At 48.6% G+C, this 26,591-nt stretch overlaps 1 protein-coding gene across 3 annotated transcripts in view; it reads right to left on the bottom strand.

Moving 5' to 3' along the window:
* The window catches only part of SAMD4B (sterile alpha motif domain containing 4B), a 37,247-nt gene extending 11,155 nt beyond the window's left edge, over positions 1-26,092 (bottom strand). For 2 of the 3 annotated variants that reach the window (XM_081216190.1, XM_081216192.1), the window contains exons 1-4: positions 25,987-26,092; positions 14,103-14,159; positions 12,445-12,847; positions 2,526-2,996 (exon numbers count right to left, since the gene is read on the bottom strand). In XM_081216190.1, the coding sequence (XP_081072316.1) occupies positions 2,526-2,996; positions 12,445-12,640 (667 nt within the window). In that variant the 5' untranslated portion in view covers positions 12,641-12,847; positions 14,103-14,159; positions 25,987-26,092. Of the gene's footprint in view, positions 1-2,525; positions 2,997-12,444; positions 12,848-14,102; positions 14,160-15,103; positions 15,165-25,986 lie in introns of all 3 variants that reach the window. The other variant, XM_081216191.1, reaches the window with a different exon arrangement.
* Between the last annotated feature and the right edge of the window lie 499 nt (positions 26,093-26,591).

The following is a 26,591-nucleotide window of genomic DNA, read 5'->3' as shown; positions in this document are numbered from 1 at the left end:
GATCCCACCCACTAAGGCTAGCCTCCTCCCCCTATCAGTGATTTCTGGGGCTCTCTGCAAGGGGCTTCTCCAAGCCTCTGGATTCCTAGAAGATGTTACCCTCTGGGCCCTGGGGAGGGCTGGGTAACCCTTAACACAGGCCTTTTTTTTTTTTTTGCCTGTCTTGGTGTTCCTGGCTTCCTCCTTCCTCCCTTCTCAACCAAGATGCGGGAAGGCGAGGCTGAGAGGGCTGGAAATTATCCTGATTGGAACGATTGTGCAGTTCCTGAGGAGCCCTTTTTGGACCCACACTGGGGTGGAGGCTGGCCACAGTATAAGAACCATAAAAACAGGAATGCCGGCCAGACATCCGGGGCCTCACACTCTCCAAGAAGCCCTGGCCTGCCCTTGGCAGCACCCCAAACCCACCCTGCCTGCCCTTACGGGCCAATCCTTGCTCCCCACTCAAAAATAGTTTAATGGCTTCCTGTTTCCTGCAACTGCTTGAAATTGAAATTGAAAAGCTTCATCCTAGCCTTCAAGGCCCCCTCTGAATGTGGCCCTAACATACTGAGATCTGAGAGTCAAGACAGACCTGCGTTCAAATTCTGGCTCTGCCATCTATTAACTTCATCATCCTGGGCAAGTCACTTCATCTTCCCCCTCTGTCTCCACTTCCATGTGAAGTCTCTGGCACAGGGTAAACATGAATATGTGCTACTGCTATTACTCATTTAAATCCTCACACTTCTCCATCCTAGCCGGACCTGTCTGCATACTGTCCCCTCCAATTTGTCACCCCTATACCTTCAATTCATGCTGTGCCCTCTACCTGGAATGCCCAATTCCTCTTCTGGTTCAAATCCCCTATTCAACATTGTTCCAGCTTGGTCCTCTAAAGCTGCTGTCCCCATCGTGGGGAGGAAGGAATGTATGGGCACCCTGCATGGGTGACCCCTCCCCTTGATGAGCATCTTCGGGAGGGTCACTTTTAGGTGGGGGCAGTGTAGCACAGTAACAAAGAATATAAGCTGAGGAGCCAGGCTGCCTGGATTGAAATTCTGGCTACAACACCTTGGGCAAGTGACTCCTCTGTGCCTCAGCCAATGAATTTATAAGTATAAACTTCTCAGAACAGCTCTTGGCAAAGACTAAACGCTGAATATATTTTAGCTAGAATTATCATTATTAATATACCCTCCCAACCTGGACCCAGAAACAGTCATGCTCTGAGACTAGAAAACCAGGTCCAAGACACCTTGGGTTGCTAGAGTTCCCGAAAGTGCCCTTCTACCCCTCTGTCTTCCCTGATTCTTGCCAGCATCTGGGAAGGAGGCAGGTGACCAGGATATCCATATTCAGCTGGGGAAGAAAGAGGCTCAGGGGTAACTGATATGTACCAGGTGCCACACAGCTGGGCAATGAAGACCCAGGGTTCACCCTACCCACTGGCACAGGTAACATTCCACTGCCACCCTCTCCTGGCCTGCTTTAACCAGTGCTTGCAAAAAGGGGCCGGCTACCTTGACGTTAAATTTGGAAACTTCTTGCTTTGAGTCAGGTCCTGTCACCTCATCAATCCTTGGAAACGCCATTCTCCCTTATACTGTTCAACGAATATTTCAAAAACTCTCTGGAATACCAGCTCCTCCCACTGACCCCAGCCTCTGCGGGTGCTTGCTAAGAGACCACTTAGTTGAAGGATGGCACAGTGGTCAGACGCAAGCTCTGGTATCAGACTGCCTGGGTCTAAACCCTGGCCAGTTCCACCACTTGTCCTGTGACCTTGAATACAAGACTTCGTCTCTTTGAGTCTCAGTGCCTTCATCTGCAGAATGGGGCTAATAATATTGTTGTGATGAGGATTAAACAAGATCATGCCTGAAAAGTGCTTATAAAAGAGTACCTAGCACAGTCAACGCTCAACAATGTTACCTACTATTACTAATGCCTTGCAGCATGAGTTACATCTAGTATGAACAGGCTTACAAACATACATTTCTCAGAAATGAGTCTGTACGCTGGAGCCAGATACAAAAATCCAGAATGTCTGGGCTGGAAGGGACCTCAAATTATGATGGTCTACAACTGAAGTCAGGCAGTTATCACACATGCCCAAAGTGGGATGGTAGGGGCAGAGGCCGACTGGGACACATGTGCAGGGTCAGAAGGCGGTGATCAATATTCAACTCCATCTTACGGTTGCCACCAGGAATACAGGCCTTGAGTTGCCAGATCTTTTGACTTTTCAAGAGAAGCTGAAAATCCGGATTTTTAGGAGAAAATTCCCAATTCCTTACATCACCAAATTTATTTAAAAACATAAAAAAACAAAACCCAAAGTTTTGTTGAGTTTGAGCTCAATAAAACATGTCTGCAGGTCAGAAATGGCTCTGGGAATGCCAGTTCACAACCTCTGCACTGTCTCATAAAGCTGAGGCCCAGAGAGGTTATGTGACTTGCCCAGGGACACAGAGCGAGTGAAGAGAGAGCCCAGTCCAACCCTTTTCAAGTAGGCATGGTCTCCCGGACTCCCACCTCCTCACCTGCGTTTGCGTTGCTCCCAATACTGTTGATGGCTGGCGGCACTGAGCTGGGTGGGTGGAAGGGCACGTGTCCATTTTCCCGGGGTGGCTTGTCCTGCCAGCCTGGTCCTGCCTCCCCAGGGCCCAGCTCTGCAGGGCCACCCCACTCATCCGAGCCCTGGCGTGAGTGGTAGGTGGGCTCAGGCCGGGTGCGGAAGCCGCTAGCTAGCCGCTCTTCCAAGTGACTCAGCCAGAGGGCCAGCGCATTGCGGTCCTCCAGAGTGGTGGCCGGGTGGATGAGGGCATAGGAGAGCAGCTGGCGGCTCTCCTCGATGAAGGCATTGCTCTCAATCGAGTAGGCCAGCACTTTCTGCAGCAGCCTCATGTACTCCGACTTGGCCTCTGTGTTGCCTGGCTGAAGCAGGGGTAGGTGGGACAGCAGGAGGGACACCACCTTCTCTTTGGACTCCTGCTGCCACTGGCTGACGATGGCTGCAGAGGGGACAAGAGGGAATGTCAGGGGAGCCAGGGTGGGGGACTCCCATAAAGCCAGGAGAAGTGCCTATAGCCTGCTCCCTCAGCTCCAATCTCATTTCCCTTCTCCTTTCATGACTCTGACCTTGTCCCTCATACAAGTGATATCTAACACACTCAGCCTGCTTCCAGAGTAATTTTTTTTCTGGTTTCATCACTCCCACTCTCAGAAACCTGCTATGACTCCTAATAAGCCAAACTTGCTACTCTGGAATCTGAGCCCCTCCTGCTGCCCCCAGGCCTGCTCTTCTTGCTGTATCCCCACTCTTTATCTTCATGGCCTGTACCTGCTTTCCCCTGACTATCAAAACAGCCTCTCTTTCCTGACTTGGAGGACAATGCAATACAGTGGTTAAAAGCTTGGACTCAGGAATTCCCTGGCAGTCCAGTGGTTAGGACTCCGCACTTCCACTGCAGGGGGCAGAGGTTCAACCCCTGGTCTGGAAACTAAGATCCCACATGCCACATGGGTCGGCCAAAAAAACCCCAAAAAAACCTTGGGCTCTGGAATCAGATGGTCTGGACTCCCCAACTCACTAGCTGGACCTCTGTCACTTGAACCTCACTGAGCACTGATTTCCTCACCTGAAAAATCCTGAAGATAATTACAGTACCCAATTCACAGTGTTGCTCTGAGATTCAAGAAGTTAATAAAGAATGGAAAGTGGCCTGGCATACAGAACATAGTTAATAAATGCTTACTGTTGCTTTTTATTTTTATTTTTTTTCCTGGTATGCGGGCCTCTCACTGTTGTGGCCTCTCCCGTTGCGGAGCACAGGCTCCGGACGCGCAGGCTCAGCGGCCATGGCTCACGGGCCCAGCCGCTCCGCGGCATGTGGGATCTTCCCGGACTGGGGCACGAACACGTGTCCCCTGCATCGGCAGGCGGACTCCCAACCACTGCGCCACCAGGGAAGCCCTTACTGCTGCTTTTTAAACTGGACTCAGCCTCTAGATTCTCCTCTTCCAATTCATCCCATACACCCAGATGGAGTGATCTTCCTAAAGCACACCAGGATATCATGTTCCTGACCAGGAGCTTATAATGGCAACCAGTACCAATGGACTCAAGTTCAAGAGCTCCTAGCCCAACATCACCTTCAATTCCAGGGCACTCCCCCACCTCCTATTCCTCCAGATAAAGACTTGGTTTAGGATATCCCCAAACTCCCTGGGGCTCTCTCCATGCCATATTCATCCAAGCTTCCATACTCAGGCTGAGATTCAAGGCTTTAGCCTGCAACAGTCTCCTTCCTCCTATCCAAATTCTACTTCTTTTAGGGACTGCCTACACCTGCCCTTCTTCAGGAAGCCTTCTGTGGCTACTCCATGCCCTGGTGATCTGGTGATGTCTCCTTCCCATCCCATCGTCTGAGGGCCTGTCTGTCCTGTGAAGATGAGTAAGGTTTCCTCTCTCTACCCAGAAGTGAGCTCCCCAAGAATAAGGCCCCAAGCTAGCCACATAAAGGAGGCCTCGGTACTCCCTGGTGGTCCAGTGGGTATAACTCCACGCTCCCAATGCAGGGGGCCCGGGTTCGATACCTGGTCAGGGAACTAGATCCCACATGCATGCCGCAACTAAGGGCCTGGATGCTGCAACTAAAGGTTCCTCATGCCGCAACTAAGACCCAACACAGCATGAATGAATGAATGAATGAATGAATGAATCAATAAATATTAAAAAAAAAAAGGAGGTCTCAGGAAGGAACTGTTACAGGACTGACTGTCCTCCTTGAAAACCTTGTTAGCACTTCCATGACTACCTCAATGGAGTGGAGGATGGCAGGTAATGCTGATGGGGCAAGGGAAAGGGACAAAGTATACCAATACTTGAGAAAAGAGACAATGATCAAAGACTGGGACCAACTCTGCCCTCACTCTTGGGCAACTGAGCTCATATCTATAGCCACGGTAATGATTTTCAAACTTCTAACAAGGAAGTTCTGAGAGTTGAGTTACTGGGATATTGGTGAGGTTTTGGAAAGGGACAAAGGAGCTGGTTCTAACCGAACAGAGCTAGGACCCTAGAGGGGTGGGTGATGAAAAAGAACAGGCAGTGATGTGGCTTATGTCCCGCCTCTCCTACTTACTGATGTAAATGGGATCACTTCACTGAGCTCTACTTTCTCTATCTGTAAAGTGGGGCTCACAGTCACTCCTACCTGGCATGGCTGCTATGAATTGAGACCAAAGCACAAAATAGGGCACAAAGTAAGTCCTCAGTAAACATCAGCTGTCATTTCTAACACCATGGTTATTATATCTTACAGGGGCTCCTTCCTTTTGAATACCCACAGAGATTCTCAAGGCATAAGCCAACTCCTGGACCAGGAAACAGAGAGGTTGGGAATGGGCATGTATAGAAGGAGGGCCTCAGAATTCTAGCCATCTGGATTTCAAGTGAGCCCCGATCTGGATCCCTCTGCCTCTGATGGTGTCTCAACCCAATTTCCTTAAGGCTTAATATTCCAAGGACCTCTGGTCTCCTCTGGCCACACTACAGACCGGACACCTGGCCACTGGGAGCCTTGCATAAAAACCTGAGAAATACCTTTTTCACACATTTCTTTCCCTTAATGACCTGTCTGGAAATCTATGTCTTGGGAATTCACATAACTAATTCTTACATTTGTAGCTCTAAGAAAATGAAACACATACACCTCTCAACTCCTGGCCATATAAGTGCACATTTTCTTGCCTGGGCCTCTCTGCCCCAAGCTTCCTAGAGAACCCCTGTTAAAATGTGCAAGGGTTCATCCATTTATTCAGAGTCATGTTATGCCCACAGTACTGGCCAAAATAGAACAAAGAGTAATACTACACAGTAATAGTAATAATGGATATTTACTGACCATTTACTCTGAGCCAGACACATGCTAAGAACATGACCGTCTTTCATCCTCACCTCAACTCTTGTTTTAGCACCCCCATCTTGTAGATGAGAAAATACATTTGGGAAGGTGACGTCCAAGGTGACAGAGCCAAGATCTGAACCCAGGTCTCTCTGCCTCGAAAACTGGGAGGAACTTTTACCCACAACCCTCTACTATCTCTCCAATGCCGCGTATCTTCTTCTTCCCCCTGTCCCTGGCTTTCAAGATCCCTTTCAGGACCTGCCACACAAGGCTAGGAAACCTCATCCCCTCCACCCATCTTCTCCTGAACTAGCTCCCCATGATCATGAAGCTATCTCTTAGGTCAGCTCCATATCTAAAGATCTTTCCAAGGTGGGATAAGCCTTCCTGACTTCAGGGAGCCTTCACCTTTTGAGCTCTCCCACCTCCATCTGGCACTGGATCACATGGGAAGGACCTCCCTGGTACTCCATTTCCCTGGCTTAGTCCCTGAGTTTTTAGTTTTTGATGAGAAGGAAGAAGAAATATAGTGATTTGACGATTAGGGACAGAAAGTTAAGGACTTGCATCCCAGCTGTGTGGTACAGTTGCCTGGGCAATATGCCTCCTCCTCTGTAAAAGAGGGATTACAGGGCTGCTGAGAGGATTTAGGGAGACAATGAATATAAAGCACCTGACAGAGTCTGCCCATAGTAAGCACTCAGTATGTGACTCAATGATTGGTGTTTTTCTCCCTTCTCCTCCAGCAGAGTTGGCCTACCCCTTTAGCCCTACCCTGATGCTCTCAATCGCTGTTGTTCAGGCCTTGCAGGGTAGCCAGAGGCATCTGGGACAGAGAGAAGCCTTGTCTAGTCCCTCCCCCACCCCAGAGTACTGCCAGGGCTAAGGGACGCAGCTTCTCCTCTGGTACTGCCAGGGGACATGACAGAAGAGCCCCAAGGGTTGGGCTCAATGAAGGACCTTGTTCTACTGCAGTGAAAGGGGAAAGTGGTTTTGGAAGAATGGAGGCTGACCCTAGGGAAATGTGTGTTCATGTGTCTGTACAGTGGTGAACTGGGAAGGGTGGGCCTCCCATGACTGGAAAGCATCAGTGAGAACTGGAACTGGTCCAAGGAATCTGCACAGCCTCAGGCCCCTTGGGGTGAGCCCAGCAGGGGCTACAGATGATGGGTAGGGTAGGGATGGAACTTCTAGTTTCCTGCCCAGGGCAGAAAAGTCTGGCCCAGAGTTGAGGCACAGCAGAGGCCCAATGAATACCTGCACAGCTGAACCCTGATGGTCCCCTGGAAGGTAGTGGTGTGTGTGTGTGTGTAATGAGCCCTGTCTAGGATCCCTTGACCTTACGTCTGTCTCATGTCCTAGCAGAGTATACCAAGTAAAGAGTACAAGTTCAACTGGCAAACTTGCCTCGATTAGAAATCTAGCTCTGCCTCTAAGACGTAGGTCAACATAACTGTGGGCCAGTCCTTTAAACCTCTCTGAGCCTTGGTTTCCTCTTCTGTACAATGGGGGTAGTTAAAAGCCCCTACATCACAGGGTTGTTGTAAAGATTCAATGAGACAATCGTGCAAAGCACCTGATATGTGTTAAGTGCTCCATGCATTTCAACTATTATTGTCATTGCTGATGGTTGAAGATCTAAAGCCTACGCTATTTTGGGGCTGGAGGGAGCAATTCACACAGGAGGGCACGTCTGGTCTCCCCCTTCAGATTCCCCACAGGGGTGGGGAATTTCATGCAGTTATTTACCAAAAACAGACACGTCTCTGGTTCCTCTGAGCTAGAGGCACAACAAGCGATGATGAAATTCTGGAGGTGGGTGGATGGGGGAGGGGACTGGGGAATGCCATGATGTCAATGACTGCTGCTCACCAAGCTGCAAACCTGGACTCCAGAGAGGATGAGGGAGACTGCATATGAGTGCTCTCCTTGGCCAGGTGACCAGAGCTAAGTAGGTCATGACCCTGGTTGCTGGCAAATCACAGGAGCCAAATATATCTTGGAGACTGCCATAAGAGCAAATCCATTTTTACATGCTGGGCCGTTGCAACAATCGTGGCAGCCTGAGGTGCCAGCCAGAGGGGATGCGTTTTGGCTCCAAACATGCCCCTCTATGCTTCATCCAATCTCACACAAATGTAGGGGAGGGCAATGGGGCTCACATTTTTGTTTGATGAACTGTGTTAGTAGAGTTTGAAAGGAGGGTGGAGGCATTAGAGTTGAGCTTGGGTGACTCACTCACCCACAGCCCCTTCTTGACCTCGGTTTCCCCACCCAGATTTGATGAGCCAGAGAGGGCAGGGCTTAAACCTGCTGGATAGGGGGACTCTGACTCAGAGGACAGGCGGAGGGAAGAAATGCAGGAAATGGGGCCCAGGAAGCTATAGGACCAGGGAGGGAAGGAGATTTCAGCTTCCCCGGCCCCACCCTTCTGGTCCAAGTCAGCATGGGAAGTGGAGTGGGTTGCAGGATTACTGTAACAGCTCCAAGTAGGCAGGAAAGACAGCACTGAGAGAAGGAACAGGGATAATGACAAGGGGAAACCTGGGGCTTCTCCTTCCCTGTTCCAGAGACCCTTGGGTGTTGCTTTTCTGTTCCCAGGTTTTATCTCAGACTCTGCTTCCATGAAACCAATGCTGGCTGCCCGGGCTGGGGGACTTCCCTACACCCTCCTAGCTGCTTGAGAGGAAGGGAGAGCCCAGACCAGAGCCTCTTCCATGCCCCGTTACTCTCCACTCCCAGTAGGTCATGTGACAGTACCTTCACCACCTTCCTGGGCCCACCCAGAATCAAGTGTCAGCATCAAGACTAGTAGTTCTCCACTGGATGCACACAAGGGCCAAGTAGGGAGCTTAAAAAACACCAAAATCTCTGGAGAGAGGACCGAGGCCTCAGGTTCTTTTTATAAAGTGACTCTGACATGAAGCTGGCATTGGAACCCACTCACCAAGATTGAGCTCTCTGCATTCCCTGGCCCTTTCTGAGAAGGAGATGGGTGGGTAGGCAGCTCTGACCCAAACCTGAACCCAGGGTTTCCCTGGGAGAACTGAAGGAAGTAGCAGGGTTGGACGGGTGGGACATGGAGTATAAACCCAGAAAAAGGCAGAGGATCTGCCTCACTGTTCAGCCCTCCTGGCCTGACGGGATCTGAAAAGCTGAAGAAGAGCCTCAGATCCTGTAACAGGCAACCCTTATCCAGAATTGGCAGACCAACTGAACTGAAGATTTGGTTTGTGGGGTAAGTGTGCATCTTGGTGGGAAGGAGGGACAGGTTCGCTGAGGGGCCCACCCCATAAAATACTAAGGGCTACTGATGTACTTGGAGAGTATCTAGAACAATCCCCGTACTGTCTAGTGAATCCTCAGGCCCAAGAGGGATGGGGCTGGCCCACGTCACACAAGGTGTTAGTGGCAGAGCTTGATCTAGAACTCCTGGGTGCCCTGATTCCTATTCTCATGTCCCATGACAAATGAATCATCAGTCGAGCATCATCTCTCAAACTGCCTGGTCAGCAGGAGAACTTGGGTACCCACTACCAGGCCTATCCTCTCAGAACTCTGACTGAGTGGGTCTGGGTTGGGGGCCCAGAAATCTGGATTTTAGGTCACATTCTCCCCCATCAGGTGATTCTGATGATGCAAATTTAGGAAACAGTGGGATAGGAAGGCCGTAATGAACAGAGGATGCAGAGCTCCTCCAAGCCCTCCAAAAGGATGCAGGCCTCCAAGCCCAGGAAGCAGCTCCTTCCTTCACAAGTAAGGCAGGGCAGCTGCTCTACCTGAGGTTGGGAGGGAGACAGGAGACACAGTCTTGGAGCCCCCATGTCTATTAGGGAGAGGCCTTCAAGGCCCCACAGGATTTACCTCTGTGATCACTTCTCTCTCCAGTCATGCTCTTTTCTAATCCTGGCAGGCTTCCTGCTGACTCTGGAACACAACATGGCCCTCCCTCTCTTCCCTCATTTTAAGTTTTCCCTAACTCTCCATCCACCCAAGTACCAACTTGTTTTCCTCTCACCACCTGACATGGGGCTATGGCTGAAGACCTTGATTCATATATTCATTCACTAGTCAACTCATTCCACAGCAATTCTCAAGGACAGGCATTAACCACAGTATCTTAATGTAAACTGTCTGAGATGGGTCTCAGGCATAAAGTATACCATGGTATAAAGTGTACCATGTCTTTCAAGGGCAATGTGGTAACAACAAATATTTTAAATGTACATAACTTCCAACTAGCAGTCCCACAGAATTCTAGAAATTTATCCTAGAGATGCTTAAAGGGTACTCATTACAGCACTGCTTATAAGAGTAAGACCAAGCATACCATGCAGCAGAGCCTACTGATCAAGAGGAAGAAATTTAAAGTCAAATTCCAGCTCCACCTCTGACCAGTTGTACAACCCAGGGCAAGCCACTAATCTCTGCAGACCTCAGTCTTGTTTGTAAATGGGGGAGTTATAAGACGTTCCTTACAGAGCTGTTGTGAGGGTTACGAGTAATAAAGGTAAAGCACTGCTTGATACACAGGTCAGGCTCTGTTACCTTACTATGCTTACAATCAAGCAGCCATTAACAACAATGAGGTATACACGTATGTGCTGAATATGGAATGATCTTCAAGTTATACTGTTAAGTGAAAAAAGCAAATTGGTTAATATGTGCAATGTTCTATGTGCTAAAACAATCAAAACAGTGCAAAAGCTGGAGGGAGAACTTGTATGTGCTCATACATGCACAGAATATCTCATAAAACATACACAAACTGGGAACGTGGAAGTCTGGAAGGGGACCTCACTTTTTACCTTTCATATGGTTTGATTTTACCACAAATTTTGAAAACAAAAGCAAAAACTAAAAATGCTCTAATAAATAAATAGCAGTAAGCACGAGTGTGATTCTGATATATAGCCAGGATTGGCACCCAGTGCTCACCCAACTCCCTGCTCAGGATGGGGTGGTGGGGATGTGTGACCAAGCTTCTTAAGACACTGGCCTGCCTCAAAGGAGCCCCCACTCTAGGGGCAGAGCCATACCACAACCCCAGAACGCTTGCCCTGGTGCTAGAGCAGAGGGGAACCCTCCCTGGTGGGGAGGACGGGAGGGCTGTGAAATGGCTGAGGTCTGAGCTTGCTGGAGCCAAGCTGGGTTCCTGCTGCCCACTGTCTGCAAGACAGGGACTTAAGCTGATGATTTCTGGCCTGAGGAACTGTCTTCCCCTACAGCCATGGCGCTTCTGTGAATTGTACGTAAAAACTCAGAAAAATGAAGGTGACTGCTGCTAAGACGGGTAGGCCTGAGAAGAGGAAGGAAGCAGCTCTGGGGGTCCCCAAATCCCAATCCTAGCAGCCCATGCTGATTTCCTCACCTATAAAATGGAGACAACAACACTACCTATCTCATGAGGTTGTTGTGTGGACTAAACGAGTTACTGACAATAAAAATAACAGTTAACATTTATTGGGTGTTTACTACATGCCAGGCACTGTTCTCAGAGGGGTCGTAACTAACCTAGAAGCACAGTTTTCATCTTGATTTTAAAGATGAGGACACCAAGGCTCAGAAAGGTGAAGTTACTTGATTATACAGCAAGTGACAACTGGGATTTAAACTTCGACAGTCTGACTCTAGAGCCACCAAAGAACACTGTTTTCAAAGTTACTATACAAGTCAAACCAGTACTTGGCTTGTTGTAGGGACTCAATGTGAACTGTTATCCTGAGGAAGAACATGGGAAAGGTTTGGACACATGCTACATGGGGTCCTGGGGTCCCCTCCCCAGCTAGCTTTCAGGTGCACATACTCCCCCTCTTCTAGGGCCTCCATCACTCCCACCCGTCACCTAGGTCAACACCTCTCCATCCAGCCTTGTGGAGGCCCAGAAGGCCAGAATGGCTTCAGCAGTGCCCCTTGAGATGGTTCTCTGGACTGACTCCTAGCTATACCTGGGGCCTGAGGGAGAGGTTCTAGAGAAGCCTATCTCACCCATCCCAATGTCAACTTCGTGGGACAAAGAGCACTTCTCTACTGAGTGTTCAGGAAACTGATACGGACTATATCTAAATTCAAAACTCTCTTGAAGCTGTTTATGCCTTAGGTGCAAGCTACCTTTGAGGGGGTAAAGAATAGTATAAGATGACATGTGAATTTTGGAAGAGTTCTAAAATTTCCTCCTAGCTCTGATGTCCCGTAGCTTGAGAAATGAATTAATGCTCACCTTCTGTCCCCCTTTCATAGGTAGTGACTTTAGTCTGTTCCTTTTAGCCGCCCAGACAAGCCACCCTACGTGATCCTTCCTCTGTTATGGGTAGTTTCTAGTTTGCACTGCACTCCCCCAGGAGTCCCCCATTCCACGTCTGAGGATTTCTGGCAACTAAGCCCCAGAAGAGCCATGATGATGACTTGGGAGGTCAGGGACTCCTCACCTACCAACAAGCCTAGAACCCACATTTCTTAGTGCCACTGCTGGGTAGGCCTCCTCAGACACCTGGTATCTGTTCCTGCTCCAGGTCTCCCTCCTGCTGTGCCCCCATCTCTGGAGACTCACCAGCACTGTTGGCCTCCGACTCCAGCAGGTGAATGTCATTGCAGTCCGCCAGTGAGTGCTCCAGGCAGAGCTGTAGGAAGCGGGCCTGGGTGCGGGTGACCCGCTTCAGAAGAGACAGCAGGGCCACTGTCTGTTCACACTCATTCCAGCCCTTGAACCAGCCAGCGAGGATGCCCACCTGGTCTCGGAACATCATGGTGCCAGGCCTGGGGCCAGGGTGGGGGGGACGGCGGTGGCAAGGGCCAGCGCCGTCACATGGTCTCGGCTGCGGGCTCCTGTTACCTCTCCCCTGAGGGCCAGGGCTTGAGGATGTTCCCTGGCGTGGTGGCAATGGGTGGTGCAGGGAGGAGGACACCTGCTCACATCGGGGGAGGTCTTGGTCTAGCCACTCCTCTCCAGGCTCCTGGAAAAGGAAGCAAGGTGGTCAGAGAGAATGAAGGGGCTGAAGTGGCCTGGTGAGTGTGGGCTGAAGGGGTAAGGAGGCCTCATGCCTTCCTCTTTCAGGGTACCTACTCTGCTGAGCTACTGGGAGAAAGATGAAGCTAACCAGATACTAAACCAACTCTCCCTCCAATCTCCAGATCCAGATAAAAGGCTTGATTGGGACTCAGAGACCCAGACAACGGAGAAGATGCTGCCCCTCAGGTCTGGCTGTCACAGGGCCAAAGGAAGTGGATTTAAAGCAGAGAGTAAGTTGGCAAGATATTCTAGATGGGAAATAGGAGACAATGCACACTGTGGCAAAATATCTGAATTAATGGGAGACCTGGCCCCAGGTGACATGACTAAGCAGACATGTGATGCTGAGCACATGCCCCTTCCTTGCTGGTCTCTGGTCACCTCCTTCAGGGAGCTGGGCAGAGTGACTGCTCGCCTCCTAAAAGGACGCTATGGACTCTTTGTATTATTTCAAGCTAAGACCCACAAGGCTAGGATATAGGTGGGTGGTGACCCTGGTGGAGAACTCAGGTATGTGGATAGCTAACTGATCAGTAACTGGGTGCCTAAGGGTAGGGGCAGAGGTCCTTTTCAAAGATCTCCGACATGCTGGGGGGATCTCATCTGTTCCAACCCAGCTCTCCCACTCTGATCTCTAAGATCCCACCTATCCCTGTTCTGAAGTGAATCTCTCCCTTCTTCTTCATTCCCTTGAAGGTTACACCTGACCCAGGTCCTCTGGGTTGGGATGTCCCCTTGGCTCCCAGAGATGGCAGCTTGTCACTCAGACGCCTAAGAGCCAAGAGGATACCAACCTGAGAAGGCGACACATCAGATGTTAAAAACTCCCAAGCAAGGAAGTGTCCAAATTCCTTTTGCAGGCAGGAACTACACAGGAGCTGTGTCAACTGGGCAGACAACAGGCCTATTCTTCAGTTGACTGGTTTCTGGACACTACTCTTAAGGCTTTTTCTAAGTGTCTCCTGTTCCAGGTCTCCACTCACATTTCCCCTCTGTCTCTCTTGCAACCAGTGCTCTTGGCTCCATCCCCAAACCATTTGGCTCCATCTCCCTCTGGCTGCCAAGAGGACTGAGAACTCCATACAAAGACCCATTGAACCTGCTGGGCTAGGTTTTAGGGAGCTATTGCCATCTCCCTGAATGTCCATGCTCCTGCTGAGGAGGGCTGTGAGGTACGACTGACAATGGCTGTGACTCACCTCAATAGATCCTCAGTGGGACAGCTGAACAGAGAGAACTGGTCTGGCTGTCAATCCCTTTGGATATAAGAGACAAGAGAAAGTGTGTAAGGGGGGAATGAAACCTTGCTCCCAGAAATCTTTTCAAAAGACAAATCAAATGTTGCCTCCCTGGCTTAAAATCCTCCAATGACTTTCTACTGCATTTAAATAAAATGCCTACAGGGCTCCCTGCAAGACTCTGGTGGCCCCTCCACCCTCCCTGTGTACCAAGTTCTTGTTCACTTGGACCTATCCATGGCTTCCCCCAGACCTATGCATGGCTGGCTTCTACCTGTCACTCAGGTCTCACTCAGCTCAGTGTCATTTCCTCAGAGAGATCTTCCCTGACCATCCAATCTAAGGAGTGTCTCTCTGTCGCTCTATTATATTAATGCTATTTCATTTATTCTATATAATTTGGCACCCTCAGATATCATCATATTTTTGTTTGTTGTTTCTCTCTTCCCAACAAATGCAAGCTATATAGTTGCGCAGTGCCCAGGACAGTGACTAGGACTTAGAAGGTGCTCAATATATATTTATTGAATGAATAAGTGAAAGTGAGCATGGAAGCCACACTTGGGACTTCTACAGCCCCTGGGGAGGTGATGGAAGGAATGGCCCAAAGGATGGTAAAGGGATTTGGAAACCTTGCCCTAAGAGAAAAATTTGAAGGCACTGGGGAAATTTCCCCTGGGGAAGAGAAGACTCAGGAGGAATGGCATAACTGACTTCAAATACCTGAAGGGGTAGCACACAGAAGAATTAGATTTGTTTATTTACTCCAGAGGAGAAACAGGGTAGATGGCTCTAAGTGAGAGGCAACATGAGATATGGGAAATGTTGAAAGTCAAGAAAATTCAGTTCTAGTCTTGCCCCAGCCACTCTGTCACTTTAATCTTTGAGCTAGTCTGCTTCCCTTCTCTAGAATGTGTGAGATAAGGAGCGAGACTGGATCAGACATGACAAATGGGTTTTACCTCACAGGCTAGCTCCAATCGATTGGTAGTGGCTGCCCGGAACACTGCAGTGAGAAGGGTCCTGAAGAAATGAAGCAATGGCAATACCCATCAATGGAGAATGACTAATAAATTGGAGCATACCTCATATAAGGGGATGTTATGTAATAATTAAAGATATGCTTGATCTTGATAGCAGCATACAAACAATATATTTATATCTAAGTATAGTGTTTGATCTTTAACTACCAAGATGGAGGGATGTCCATAAGTACATAGTAATATGTACAATGATGCCATTTTTGTAAAATGAAAAAAAAAAGAGCCATATACAAAAGCCCTTATATCTCATATGTCCATGTCTATGTATGTGTGTATGTATGTAGAGAAATGTGTATGCTGTTCACATTGGTTACCTTGGAGAGAAGGAGGAATTATTAACACTCTCTTTATATAACTTTGTACTATTTCACTAGTTGCAAATGAACATATATTACTTTTGTAATTTTTAAAGATAAATTTAATTTTAAAAAGTTAAGGCTGCATTTTACTTTCTGGCTCAGTGAGAAAGAGTAACGTGATTGATTATCAATGTTTGCCCTGGATACTGGATGGATGAGTGGTAGCTCATGTGCCTAAAAAATCAGTTTCCCTTCCCAGCTCCAGCATTTTGTGGCTTTCAGTCCCAAGGAGACAGCAGCTGCCTCAACATAAGGAAGAATTTTAAAATAATGTATCTGTCCAAGAATGGAACTGGCTGCCATATGAGGAGGTAATAAGCTCCCTGGCTGCTGGAAGTGGTCAAGCAGAGGCTGGATGAATATCCCTTGGGAGTGGGAGGGATTCCTTCACTGGGTGGCAACTCATAAGATAGAAGGACATGTTACTATTTCAGAGGGAACAACTGTGATGGGAGGTTTGCTATGCCAACAGCGTTTACGGCAAAAAGATGACCAAATCCACAAACAGACCAAAGTTGTGCACACTCTTTCCTATAAACACTTTTACTGGGTTGTTACTTTTCCCAAGCAACAGCACTGTGCCCCCCAAATAAACTGTTGACTGAACATCAATCTAGTTTCTTCCCCTGAGCCAAATGCTAGAAGCAAAGCCTTGGGACAAAGCAGGATCTCAAACATGATGCTTACAGGCCAGGTTTTGAATGGAGCAGGCTGGTGAGGACTATGGTGAGCTGGAAAGCACACACCCTGTCTAAAGGGAGAAGTTACTATTTAGCTCTAATCAACTGCTGCCATGTAGGAATTTGGGTCCGGTATTGTTAGATTTTAGATTATTATATATTTTTTAAAGAGGAGCCATAAATCTGATTTTTAAATAAAATTCCCCTATTTTTAAATGTTGGAAAATAATTCATATTAAAAGAGCAACAATGAACCACTATACAGAACAAACAAAGTCTGTGGCCTGCAGTCCTTAGACCAGATAGACACAAACTGTGATAAGACCAAAAGTCCGATAACTATCCCTCTCGAGGGCCTAGAGAAGGTCCTACACGTTTAAGCCACCCCACTGCTCAAGAAACATGATTGGCAGAGAGGATCTAGCGTGCCCAAGTATGGCTTGGACAGTCCTCAGGAAACACTGGGGCTTTAGGTAACCAACAGTCACTTTTAAGAATATACTATTAAGGGAGGAACAAATCAGGAGTTTGGGATTAGCAGATACGAACTACTATATACAAAACAGATAAAACAAGGTCCTACTGTATAGCACAGGGAACTATATTATCTTGTAATAAACCCTAATGGAAAAGAATATGAAAAAGAATACACACACACACACAAGACGCACACACACACTTAACTGATTCACTTTGCTGTACACCAGAAACTAACACAACATTGTAAATCAACTATACTTCAATAAAAATCATCCCTAAAGGAAGTGTTTCTATGTTTTGGACAGGAGAAGAATGCTGGGTGTTTGGTCTGGATGGTGACTGGAGAGGAGAACTGGATGGCTTTCTTCCATCAAAAAGCCAGAGGCCCCCAGCTACCTCCTCTCCTGCGTGCTTGGCAACAGTGAGAAAGGAAGACCTGGCTTGGTGAGATTGGCCAGGGAAGAGGCATCAGTCCTGACTCTTTGAAGACATCTTACTGTGGTAGCAAACTACCATGATACACTCTGGTGGATTTGTCTGCCAAACATCCATGCCCATCTTCTGGTACCAGGCCCCTAAATTCCCTTTGGAGAATTAACTGTATTTCTTGGATCTAGGAGCATACATGGAGTAAAGCCTGGCCAAGGAAAGGCCTCCTTGGACTTTTGCTGGAAGTATTGGGGAAAATAAATTCTTGGTTAGGGTTGCTCAGATTATACAACATCTCCTGATATTCCTGGTTGCCACTTCTGCTACCTCACAGTGAGGGCCTACCTCAGAATGAAGCCAATACAGATGAAAGCAGAGTCAAAAGAGGGGAGAAAAAGAGAGACCTGTTCACATCATTTGAAGACCTGTCTCCAGTTAGCCTGAAGCCCCCCATCCCACCTCCCCATCCCAGACTTTTCAGTTACATGGACCAATAAATTCCTTTTGTGTTGAGGTCAGTTTGAGCTGGGTTTCTACCACTTAAAAGTTTCAACTTTAAGCCTTGACTGCTCCCATACAAGAGAATTCACCACTGCTCTAATCTCTATCCTTATGTGACCAAAAATGACTCCCTGCCTTTGAGAAAAGACACTAGAGGGGAACCCCTACGGTAAAGTCTTTCAAATAGTCCAACAATATGGCTGCCATACTTGGTCTCTAAGAGACCAAGTAACCTTCTTGAGAAGCATCTTCTAACCCTGGAGGGTGAGAAATGGAGTCAAAAATTGGCTAAGAGGTTCCAGGAAAAACTGTCCACTGGACTCTTTCTTTGGCCCCAGTGAAAAGCAGCCCACATACAGGAGGCGCCTCTGGAGGTCAGCTCTCCTCATCCACAAGCAGCACCGTGGAGTGAGACCTGGCTGAACCAGAGCTCTCCTACTGATACTAACTTGCTGTGTTGACCTTTGGCAAGTAACTCAGTTTCTTCCTCAGTGAAGCTTGTTGTAAGAATGAAATGAAAGTATATAAAAACACCTAGCATGATGCTTCAAATGTCTTCACATCATATATTATTGTATCATGTGCCAGGCCTTATGCTAATAGCTCTCCATGGATGAGCTCATCTGATCTCAAAAACTATAAATATAAATATACATATGTATATAATAGTATTCTCATTTTACAGATGAAGACACTGAGGCACAGAGAAGGTCAAGTCACTTACCCAAGACTGCACACAGCTAAGCTGAGATTTTTAAGGCCAAGCAGTCTGGCTTTAGAGCTCTTGCTTCTTCCTGCAAATAATGCTACAGCGTATTTATTTATATTTAATTATGTAAACTTATAAATATATGTAAGTTTATATATATATTTATAAGTTTATATATTATATATTTATATATATTTATAAGTTCCCTTCCACTGCCTAGAAAGCTGGACCAAAGCATACACCCTTTAACGCCAACATCTCTGGACAAATAACAGGAGGGTCCTATTAGCCTTCCCACCTATCCCTAGCCTTTCTACAGCATCCACATAGGCCTTGGAGGAACTTGTTCACTTCATGAGTAAAGTAATAGGCTAGTTACCTAAGGTTAACTCACTATCCCAACTTGAGAAGAACAGGAGAACGTCAGAAGCCAAGGGAGCCCAACTTCTCTCTTGTGAAAACCAACCATTATTTTCAGAAACTCGTGAAATATGTATACAAAATATGTATATTATTGCCTCAGCCAAGAATGAGGCTTTTGTATGAATGGTCCTGGAGAAGGGAAGGAGAGGAGGGGAGAAGCCAGGCAGGGCCTCCTGGAAGATAATAGAGCCTGGGGAGCTCTGGGAAACCTGCATAATTTGGGGCAAATGATTTTACCTTGCAGTGTCTGTTTTCTCATCTGTAAAATGGGTTTAATAATAGGACCTACTCTCATAGTGTTGTGAGGCATAAATACCCACAGAGTTGTTACCTAGTATCATCATCCTGGATTCCTCTTTCTCTAATCCCATCATTAAGTCCTGTTTTCTCAACATGGAACATGTATCTGTATCTCTCCATTTCTACTACCACCATCATATTCAAGTCATCATCCTTTCTCATCTGGACAAATGTATTGCCTCCTGCTTCCATTCTTGCCCGTTTTCCTTGCAGAAACCAGTGAACTTTCTTTACAAACAAACAAACATGCAAACAAATCATGTCACTGTCTTGCTTTACAAATCCTCTAAAAGGGACTTCCCTGGTGGCGCAGTGGTTAAGAATCCGCCTGCCAATGCAGCAGACACGGGTTCAATCCCTGGTCTGGGAAGATCCCACATGCCGCGGAGCAACTAAGCCTGTTTGTCACAACTACTGAGCCTGCACTCTGGAGCCCGCGAGCCACAACTACTGAGCCCACGTGCCACAACTACTGAAGCCCGTGAGCCTAGAGCCTGTGCTCTGCAACAAGAGAAGCCACTGCAATGAGAAGCCCACGCACCACAACGAAGAGTAGCCCCCACTCGCCGCAACTAGAGAAAGCCCGCGTGCAGCAACAGACCCAACGCGGCCAAAAAAAAAAACAAAAAAACAAAAAAACAAAACACACCTCTAATAGCTTCACAATGCTCTTACGTGAAAATGTAAACTCCTTACCATGGCCCATGGCCCACAAGGCCCCAAATGATCTGGCCTCTGTCAACCACTCCAAGCCCTTGCCCCTTCTGCTTCACTTATGCTTCAGCCACACCGATCTCCTTGATGTTCCTTGAACACATCTCAGGGGTTTTGCACTGGCTGACCCCTCTACCCGAAATGTTCTTCCCCAGATCATCACATGGCCGGTTCCTTCTCATCAATCAGATCTGGGTTCATGTGTGCCCCAATCTTCCTCATCTCCCCAGTAGGAAGGAGTCTTTGGTCTGATATCGTTGTCAAAAAGTGTTTCTTCAAAGGCTGCAGCTCTTCCGGAAACACCTAGACCGTAAGATCCACGAGGGAAAGGAAGACTGTGGCTTTATTATTCACGGCTACATTTTCAATTCCTAGAATAGTACCTGGCACATAACAGACCCTCAGTAAGCATCTGTGGAAAATGTCCCCACCTTGTAGCAGTCCTTCCTCCACATGGAACAGTGCTTAGATTGGAATGCCCAGCTCTTAGATCTTCCCCCTACTGGTGCCTTCTCACCTTGCAGGTTATCAGGCTCAACGGTCACCTCCTCAAAGAGGCCAATTCTGACCACCCTGTGTACAGTGGCTAACCTTCCACCCGCTTCACACTGTTTTAATTCCTTCATAGCACATATCACTATCTGATTTCTTTTGTTTAGATATCTTCCCTCCATCAGAATATAAGACCCAAGAGCTCTAAGACCTTGACTGTTTCATTCACTGCTGTATCTCCTGTACCCCAAAAAGTGCTTTCATAAATTCTTTAATTGCTGGAGACGTTTGAGATGTGCACACTCTACACTGCTGTTCTGTTACTTGCCCTCAACCAGACTCTATTCAACAAATTTACCCTAAAACAAACAAAACAAAACTCTACTCACAGTAATCTACTTAACCTTCTTCTAAAGCTCTGAGCCCTAGAAACCCAAAGCTGAGGTAAGGAACTGAACATGAGTACTCCTGGATTCCACTACCCCAAGGCTATAACCAAACCAGGCCAGTTATCTCATTCCTGTTTCTCCCAGTGAGATCCCAAAGGAAAGTCTGGTGGGGTCAGACCAGCCATAAACTCTCCCTGGATCCAAATGACCATAGAGAAGAGAATGATTGGGGCTGGGGAACAGTGAAGAGAGGGACTACTATCAACCCTCAGAAAGGTCATGGGATGGAATCACAGTACTATGCGGTTTAGCAAGCAAGAGAGTCTCTAAGAGCGCCGCTCACCTAAACATGTCTCAAAGGATCTTCTGTCACCATTTCACACTTATTCAGAGAGGAAACTGTTTTCAAACTGGGGCTCTCAGGAAAGAGTTCTCTTTCCAGTGAGTCTGCTAAGAAGGTAGGGTTTAAGCCTACAGTTGCTGAGGGTCATCTTTGTCGTCACAAAGCAGAAACCAGTTGAGGATGAAGCTAAGTCAGTGGAGAAATGGGGAGAGATTACTACGAAGAATGAACTCCTGGATGCAGGTAGGTCTAGAGCCATCCTAGTTCTGGACTTTTCAGTAACATGAGCCAATTAATTCTCTTTATTTTTATTAAACCAGTTTGAGCTAACGTACTGTCACCTATATCTTAGTGTCTTGGTTGATATGAACTTTTTTTTTTTTTTTTTGCTAAAACTGAGCACTTATATACAGGGCATTGTTCTAAATACTTTATACATATTAACTTATTTAATCCTTATAATAGTTCTATGAAGTAAGATATTATTATTACCTTCATTTTTCAACTCTGGAAACTAAGGACCAGAGACGTTCAATAACTTGTCCTAGGTCACAAAACAGGGGGTAAGCAATGATGTGGGATGCAAATCCTGTCTGGCCCCAGAGTCTGCGTACTTGATCACTACACTACAATGCCCCACTGCACCCAACCCTATCTGAACAGAAAATCCAACTCTCTGACCCCAGACACTGTCATCCTGGGACGGACAGAGCCCGGGACCTTCTATTTGTGCCACCTGTCCTCAATTTCATCCTTTGTAAAATGAGGATAATCACAGTTTACCTACCTCAGAGAGTTCTTGTGAATATGAGATGAGACAATATATGTGAAGCACTTAAACAGTGAATGGCAGATAATAATTACTCAATCAACGGTGGTCATTAACATTATTACTCTGTGGGTCACTAAAGTGCAACTGGCAAATACAATGCAGATGGAAGAGATCTGTTTTCTTTCACCTCTGTCCTTTAGGTGAAGAGAAGAGATGCCACGGGTTAGAGATGAAGAGTCTTTCTTGTCTTTCACCCACTGCATAAGCTGCTTCCTCTGCCTGGAAGGCCACTCATCCTTGTCCCAACTCTTGTGGAACAGCACCCAGAACAAATACCACCTCTTCTATGAAGTCTTTCCAGATAGAGGGTGCCTTCTCTCACTGCCACATTTCCACAGTATATAATTTGTACCTCACGTTCTGCCCCGTGTACCTGCGCAACCTCTCTACTGTACTGTGAGCTCGCTGAAGGCCGGCCCCGGTATTTACCTCATGATCTGTTTATTCTTCTCAAACTTAGAGAGAAACAAAAACCCTTGGAGAAAGTTGAGAGCCCTGTGGAGGCCCCAGACCTACAAAGGCTGAGGAGGGCTGAGAAGCCAACTAGGATGGGGTGAGGCAGATCCCCAGGAACAGGACGTGGGGAAGCTAAGAATCAGGAAACAGCACAAAGAGAAGTTCCAGATGAGAGAAGGTGGGGAAGGCAGCCTCTCCTAGGAGGAGTGGCAAAAGGAGCTGGGTAGAGAGAATAAAAGAGGTGAGAGGACAGGAGGGGGTGGATAAGGTGTGTTGAACCTGAATGGGGAGCGAGAGTAAGGAACTCAGAGATTTCTGACCAAATGCAGGAAGGGCTGCCCATGAGCCAATGATTCCTAATAACTTACAGAGGGAAGGATCCCAGCTTGTGGGATTCAGAGAAGAACACGTTACATCCTGGTACTTTCCAAGCTCCCAGTCCAGTGAGGGTGAGTGGACAAGTACATGAAAAACTACAAGGAAGAAGATGAGCGGTGCTCTAAGAAGTACAATGGAAGGCTCTGGGCAGTAAGACACAGAGAATGAAAAGACTGGAAGGTGCCTTAAGGCAAGGGTGCCTCTGTGAAGAATAGATGAGGAATAGATAAGGAGAAGAGAAGGACCTGTGTGTTCAAGAGGGGAGCAACTTGAAGCAGAAGCACAGAAAGGGGATGGTATGGAGGGGTGGAGGGGAAGCCAGAAGGAGAAAATGCTGAGGGAGATCTGAAAGGGAACCATTCAAAGGCGGAATATGAAGTAATTGCTCAGAGGGTGGGGTAACCTTGTGGAGAAGCCAGAAACCTTTCAAAGAGGGTAAGGAATCTTCTGGAGGGTAGGTACTTCACAAAGGGGACTCCCAGGAAAATGGGGGTGGGCAGTAGGGCACAGAGGCATAGGCTGAGATATCTTTCAGGGGGACTTTCTGTGGGGAAAGGGAAATCCTCTTAGAGGGCAGTGGTTCTCAAACTTGGGCATGCATCAGAATCACCAGGAAGGTGCCTAAAAACAGCTGGGCCCTACTCCTAGGTTTTCTGATTCAGCAGGTCTGGGTTGGGACCTAAGAATTTGCATTCTAACAAGTTCTCAGGTGATGCTGATGTTGCTGGTCCAGGGACAACACTTTGAGAGCCACTACTATAGGGGGAGGCATTCTTTTGTGAGGAGGCCCTCAAAGTGGAAAAAGGAAGGAGAAGGCTTCAGAGAGGAAAACCGGGGGAGTCTTCAAGGAGAGTCTAAGGAGGCTGGGAATTCCCTGGCGGTTCAGTGGTTAGGACTCCATGCGCTCAATGCCGAGGGCCTGGGTTCAATCTCTGGTCAGGGAACTAAAATCCCACAAGCATTGCAGCGTGGCCAAAAAAATAAAAACCTTACAAAAAAAAAAAGAGTCTAAGGAAGGTGTTAAGGGTCTCTCCATCTCTCTGAAGGGGAGATCTAAAGGGAGAAGGGGTCTATGAAGATTGAACCTAAGAAAAATGGTCTGAGAGAAAGATCTCTGAGGGTTGGGATTTCAAGAGGTGAGGGTATCTCTTGAGGATCTGTTTAATAAAAGGGGACATAGAGGCTCTTGAGAGGGGGAGTCTGTAGGATGCTGAGGGCCTATGGTGGGACAATGGGGGAAGGAGGCTCAGATCTGAGAAGGATCTCTAAGTTGATTGCAGAGGAAAGAGAATGGAGGAGATGAGAGGGTGTAAATGGGGGTTCTAAAAGGGGTATATCTGATAGGGCCCTGAATAAGGTTTCTTGGGGACGTCAGAGGGAGAACCTGAGAGAGAGTGTTCTGAGGAAGTCTTACGAAGTGCTGGAGTTGTTGATGCACAGCAATTTTGGAGAAAATTCTCTAAAGGGAGTCTGTGGAGGTGTGGTCTTCTGTGAGAGATCTTAGATTTACTGGAGCAGGATGACAGAGGTCTTTTTAGGAACAGCTGTCAAAGAGCTCAAATGAGAAATCTCTAAGTAAAGGTCTCAAGAGAATATACGGCGAAGGTGGGTCTTGGGGTGGGGGAATATGGGAACATCAGAGTAGAGGGTTTTTCAAAAAAAATTCTGGGGCTTTCTAAGAAAAGGAGCCGGTTAGTGCTGGGGGTCTTCTACAGATGGTTCTAGAGGGTTTGAGGGAAGCTGTGAGGGTGAGTTCAGGGAGGGAATTATCTAGGAAAAGTCTCTTAGTAAGGCAGGAGGTCTCTAAGTGCTGATTCAAGGGTCTATGTGCTGGAAGGGTCTCTGGGAGGGATTTCAAGGGCGTATCTCAGAGGGCTCAAGGAGGTGGCTGGGGTCTCTGTGAAGACAGGAGGAGGTCTTGAAAAGCTGCATCTCAGAGGGGTCGTGAAGAAAGAGAGGGTCTTAGGGTTTACAGGGGTTGTGAGGAGGAAAGTTCATCTGAAAGTAGGTCTAGAAGGAGAGATTTTGAAAGGGGGATTCGATGAGCAATTCTAGAAAATATCAGAGAGAAACTATGAGGAAACGTTTTGGAATCCTGAGGAAGCAATTTCTGGAACATTTTGTGTGGGTTACTAGGAGATTTGGGATACATAAAAAGGGTTTTGGAAGAGACTTGTGGAATGTGGAAGAAGAGTTCTCCAGAGATTTCAGGGAATCTCTGGAGGAGATTTTTGGGATAAGTGAGGAGGGTCTCAGGGGAAGATTTCTGGGGTATCTGAGGGTGATCTCTAGGGCATTTCAGGGTGGTGAGATTTGAGAAACATGAGGAAGTCTTTGGGAGAGATTTTTGGGACCCGTGGGAGGGGCCAAATGGATGACTTTTGGGATATGTCAAGGGGGAGTGTATATGGGAGATGGATTGGCGGCGGCGGGCGGGGGGGCGCTCCAAGTGAGTTTTGAGGATCCGAGGCCATTTCAGAGAGTCTCTGAGGAAGATTTTCAGGGGACATCAGGGGCATTCTGGAGGATTCCAAGGGGAGGGGCTCTGAGATTTGGGGGCTATGAGTGGAAAATCTCCAAGGCGATTTCTGGTATGGGGGTAGGTGGGAGGGAAAATTCTTGGGATGTGTGAGAAGCAAGTCTGGGGGAGACTGTTGGGATGTGTGAAGTAGGTCGCTGGGGGAGATTTCTGGAATGTACAGGGTCTGGAGAGGATTTCGGGGAATCTCTGATCTGAAGGAGATTTTTAGGGCTTACGAGGGAGGTTCCTGGAGAAGATATCTGACACATATCGTTGGAATATGAGGAGTGGCCCCGGGAGAATATTTCTGGACGGACGAGGAGGTTCGGGGATCTGGGACCAGACGGGGGTTCTCTGAGGAAGATTTTTGGGGCGTAGGACGGGGTCTGGAGCAGACGTGGAAATATCAGGGGTGGCCTCTCGGGAAGCCTTTCGCACCGCGGGAGGGTACAGAGGGCTTCGGGCGGATTCGGGGGGTCTGTGGGCGTGCCCTCCAGGGAGGTGTCCGAGGTACACCTGGGGGTCACGAGATAGGCTGCTGCCGGGCCCCCCGGCCACCCCTAGGGGCGAGAATTTCGGAGAGAAGCTCGAGAGGCGGCCTGTGAGGGCGACTCGGGGGATGGGTGTGGGAGATTCTCTCGAGGGTCGGGACCCCAGAGGCCCGCGCTCCGCGCCTGCCGCCTCCCGGGGTCCCTGAGGGGGCGGGGCCGCCCGCGGCCTGGGGCGCCCCGAGGTGAGCCCCGCGCGCTCTGACCCGCCGCCGCCCCGCGTCCGCTCGACCCTGCCCACCACTCACCGCCTCGGCCTCCGCCGCCGCCGCCGCCGCCGCCCGGGCCTCCTCAGGCCTCCGCCACTGCCGTCGCCCCCTCTCCGGCCCGCGAGCTCCCCTCCCTCCTCCCGCACCGACCACCGCCGCCGCCACCGCCGCCGTCGCGCTGCGTCATCGCGCCGTGCGTCACCGCCCCTGGCCCCGCCCCGACGGGACTGCCGCGCGCCGGCATTAGCTGACGCCGCGGAGAGGAACGGTGCGCCCGCCAACGGGCTGCGAGGGCAGCCCAAAGGGCGGGAGGTGTGCGCGGAGAAAGGCGGGGTCCCAGCGGAGAAGGGGCCGCGGGGGTTGAACGAGGCCCACGAGGCCCGCCCCCCGCTCAGTGGGATTGGCCTGCTGCGCGGCTGACGAGCAGTCGGCCCGGCGGGCGGGGAAGGGGCGGGGCGCGCGCGGTGTTGCCACGGGCAACGGGCCCTGCGGAGCTCGGCGGAGCCTGGGATTGGGCCTCCCGGCCTGCAGGGGGCAGTCTCGCGCGCGTCTACCTCAGCGGCCTCGAGCTAAGTCACAATTCCTGATTCTGGCGTTCAAGGCCTGGCTGTGCGCCCCTCCTGCACGCTCCGCGCTAGGCCTGG

This window comes from Mesoplodon bidens, assembly GCF_964165515.1.
Source record: "Mesoplodon bidens genome assembly, chromosome: 18".
Classification (NCBI taxonomy): domain Eukaryota; kingdom Metazoa; phylum Chordata; class Mammalia; order Artiodactyla; family Ziphiidae; genus Mesoplodon; species Mesoplodon bidens.
Note: the sequence above shows the minus strand (reverse complement) of the source record. Positions and strands in the feature narration are given on the sequence as shown.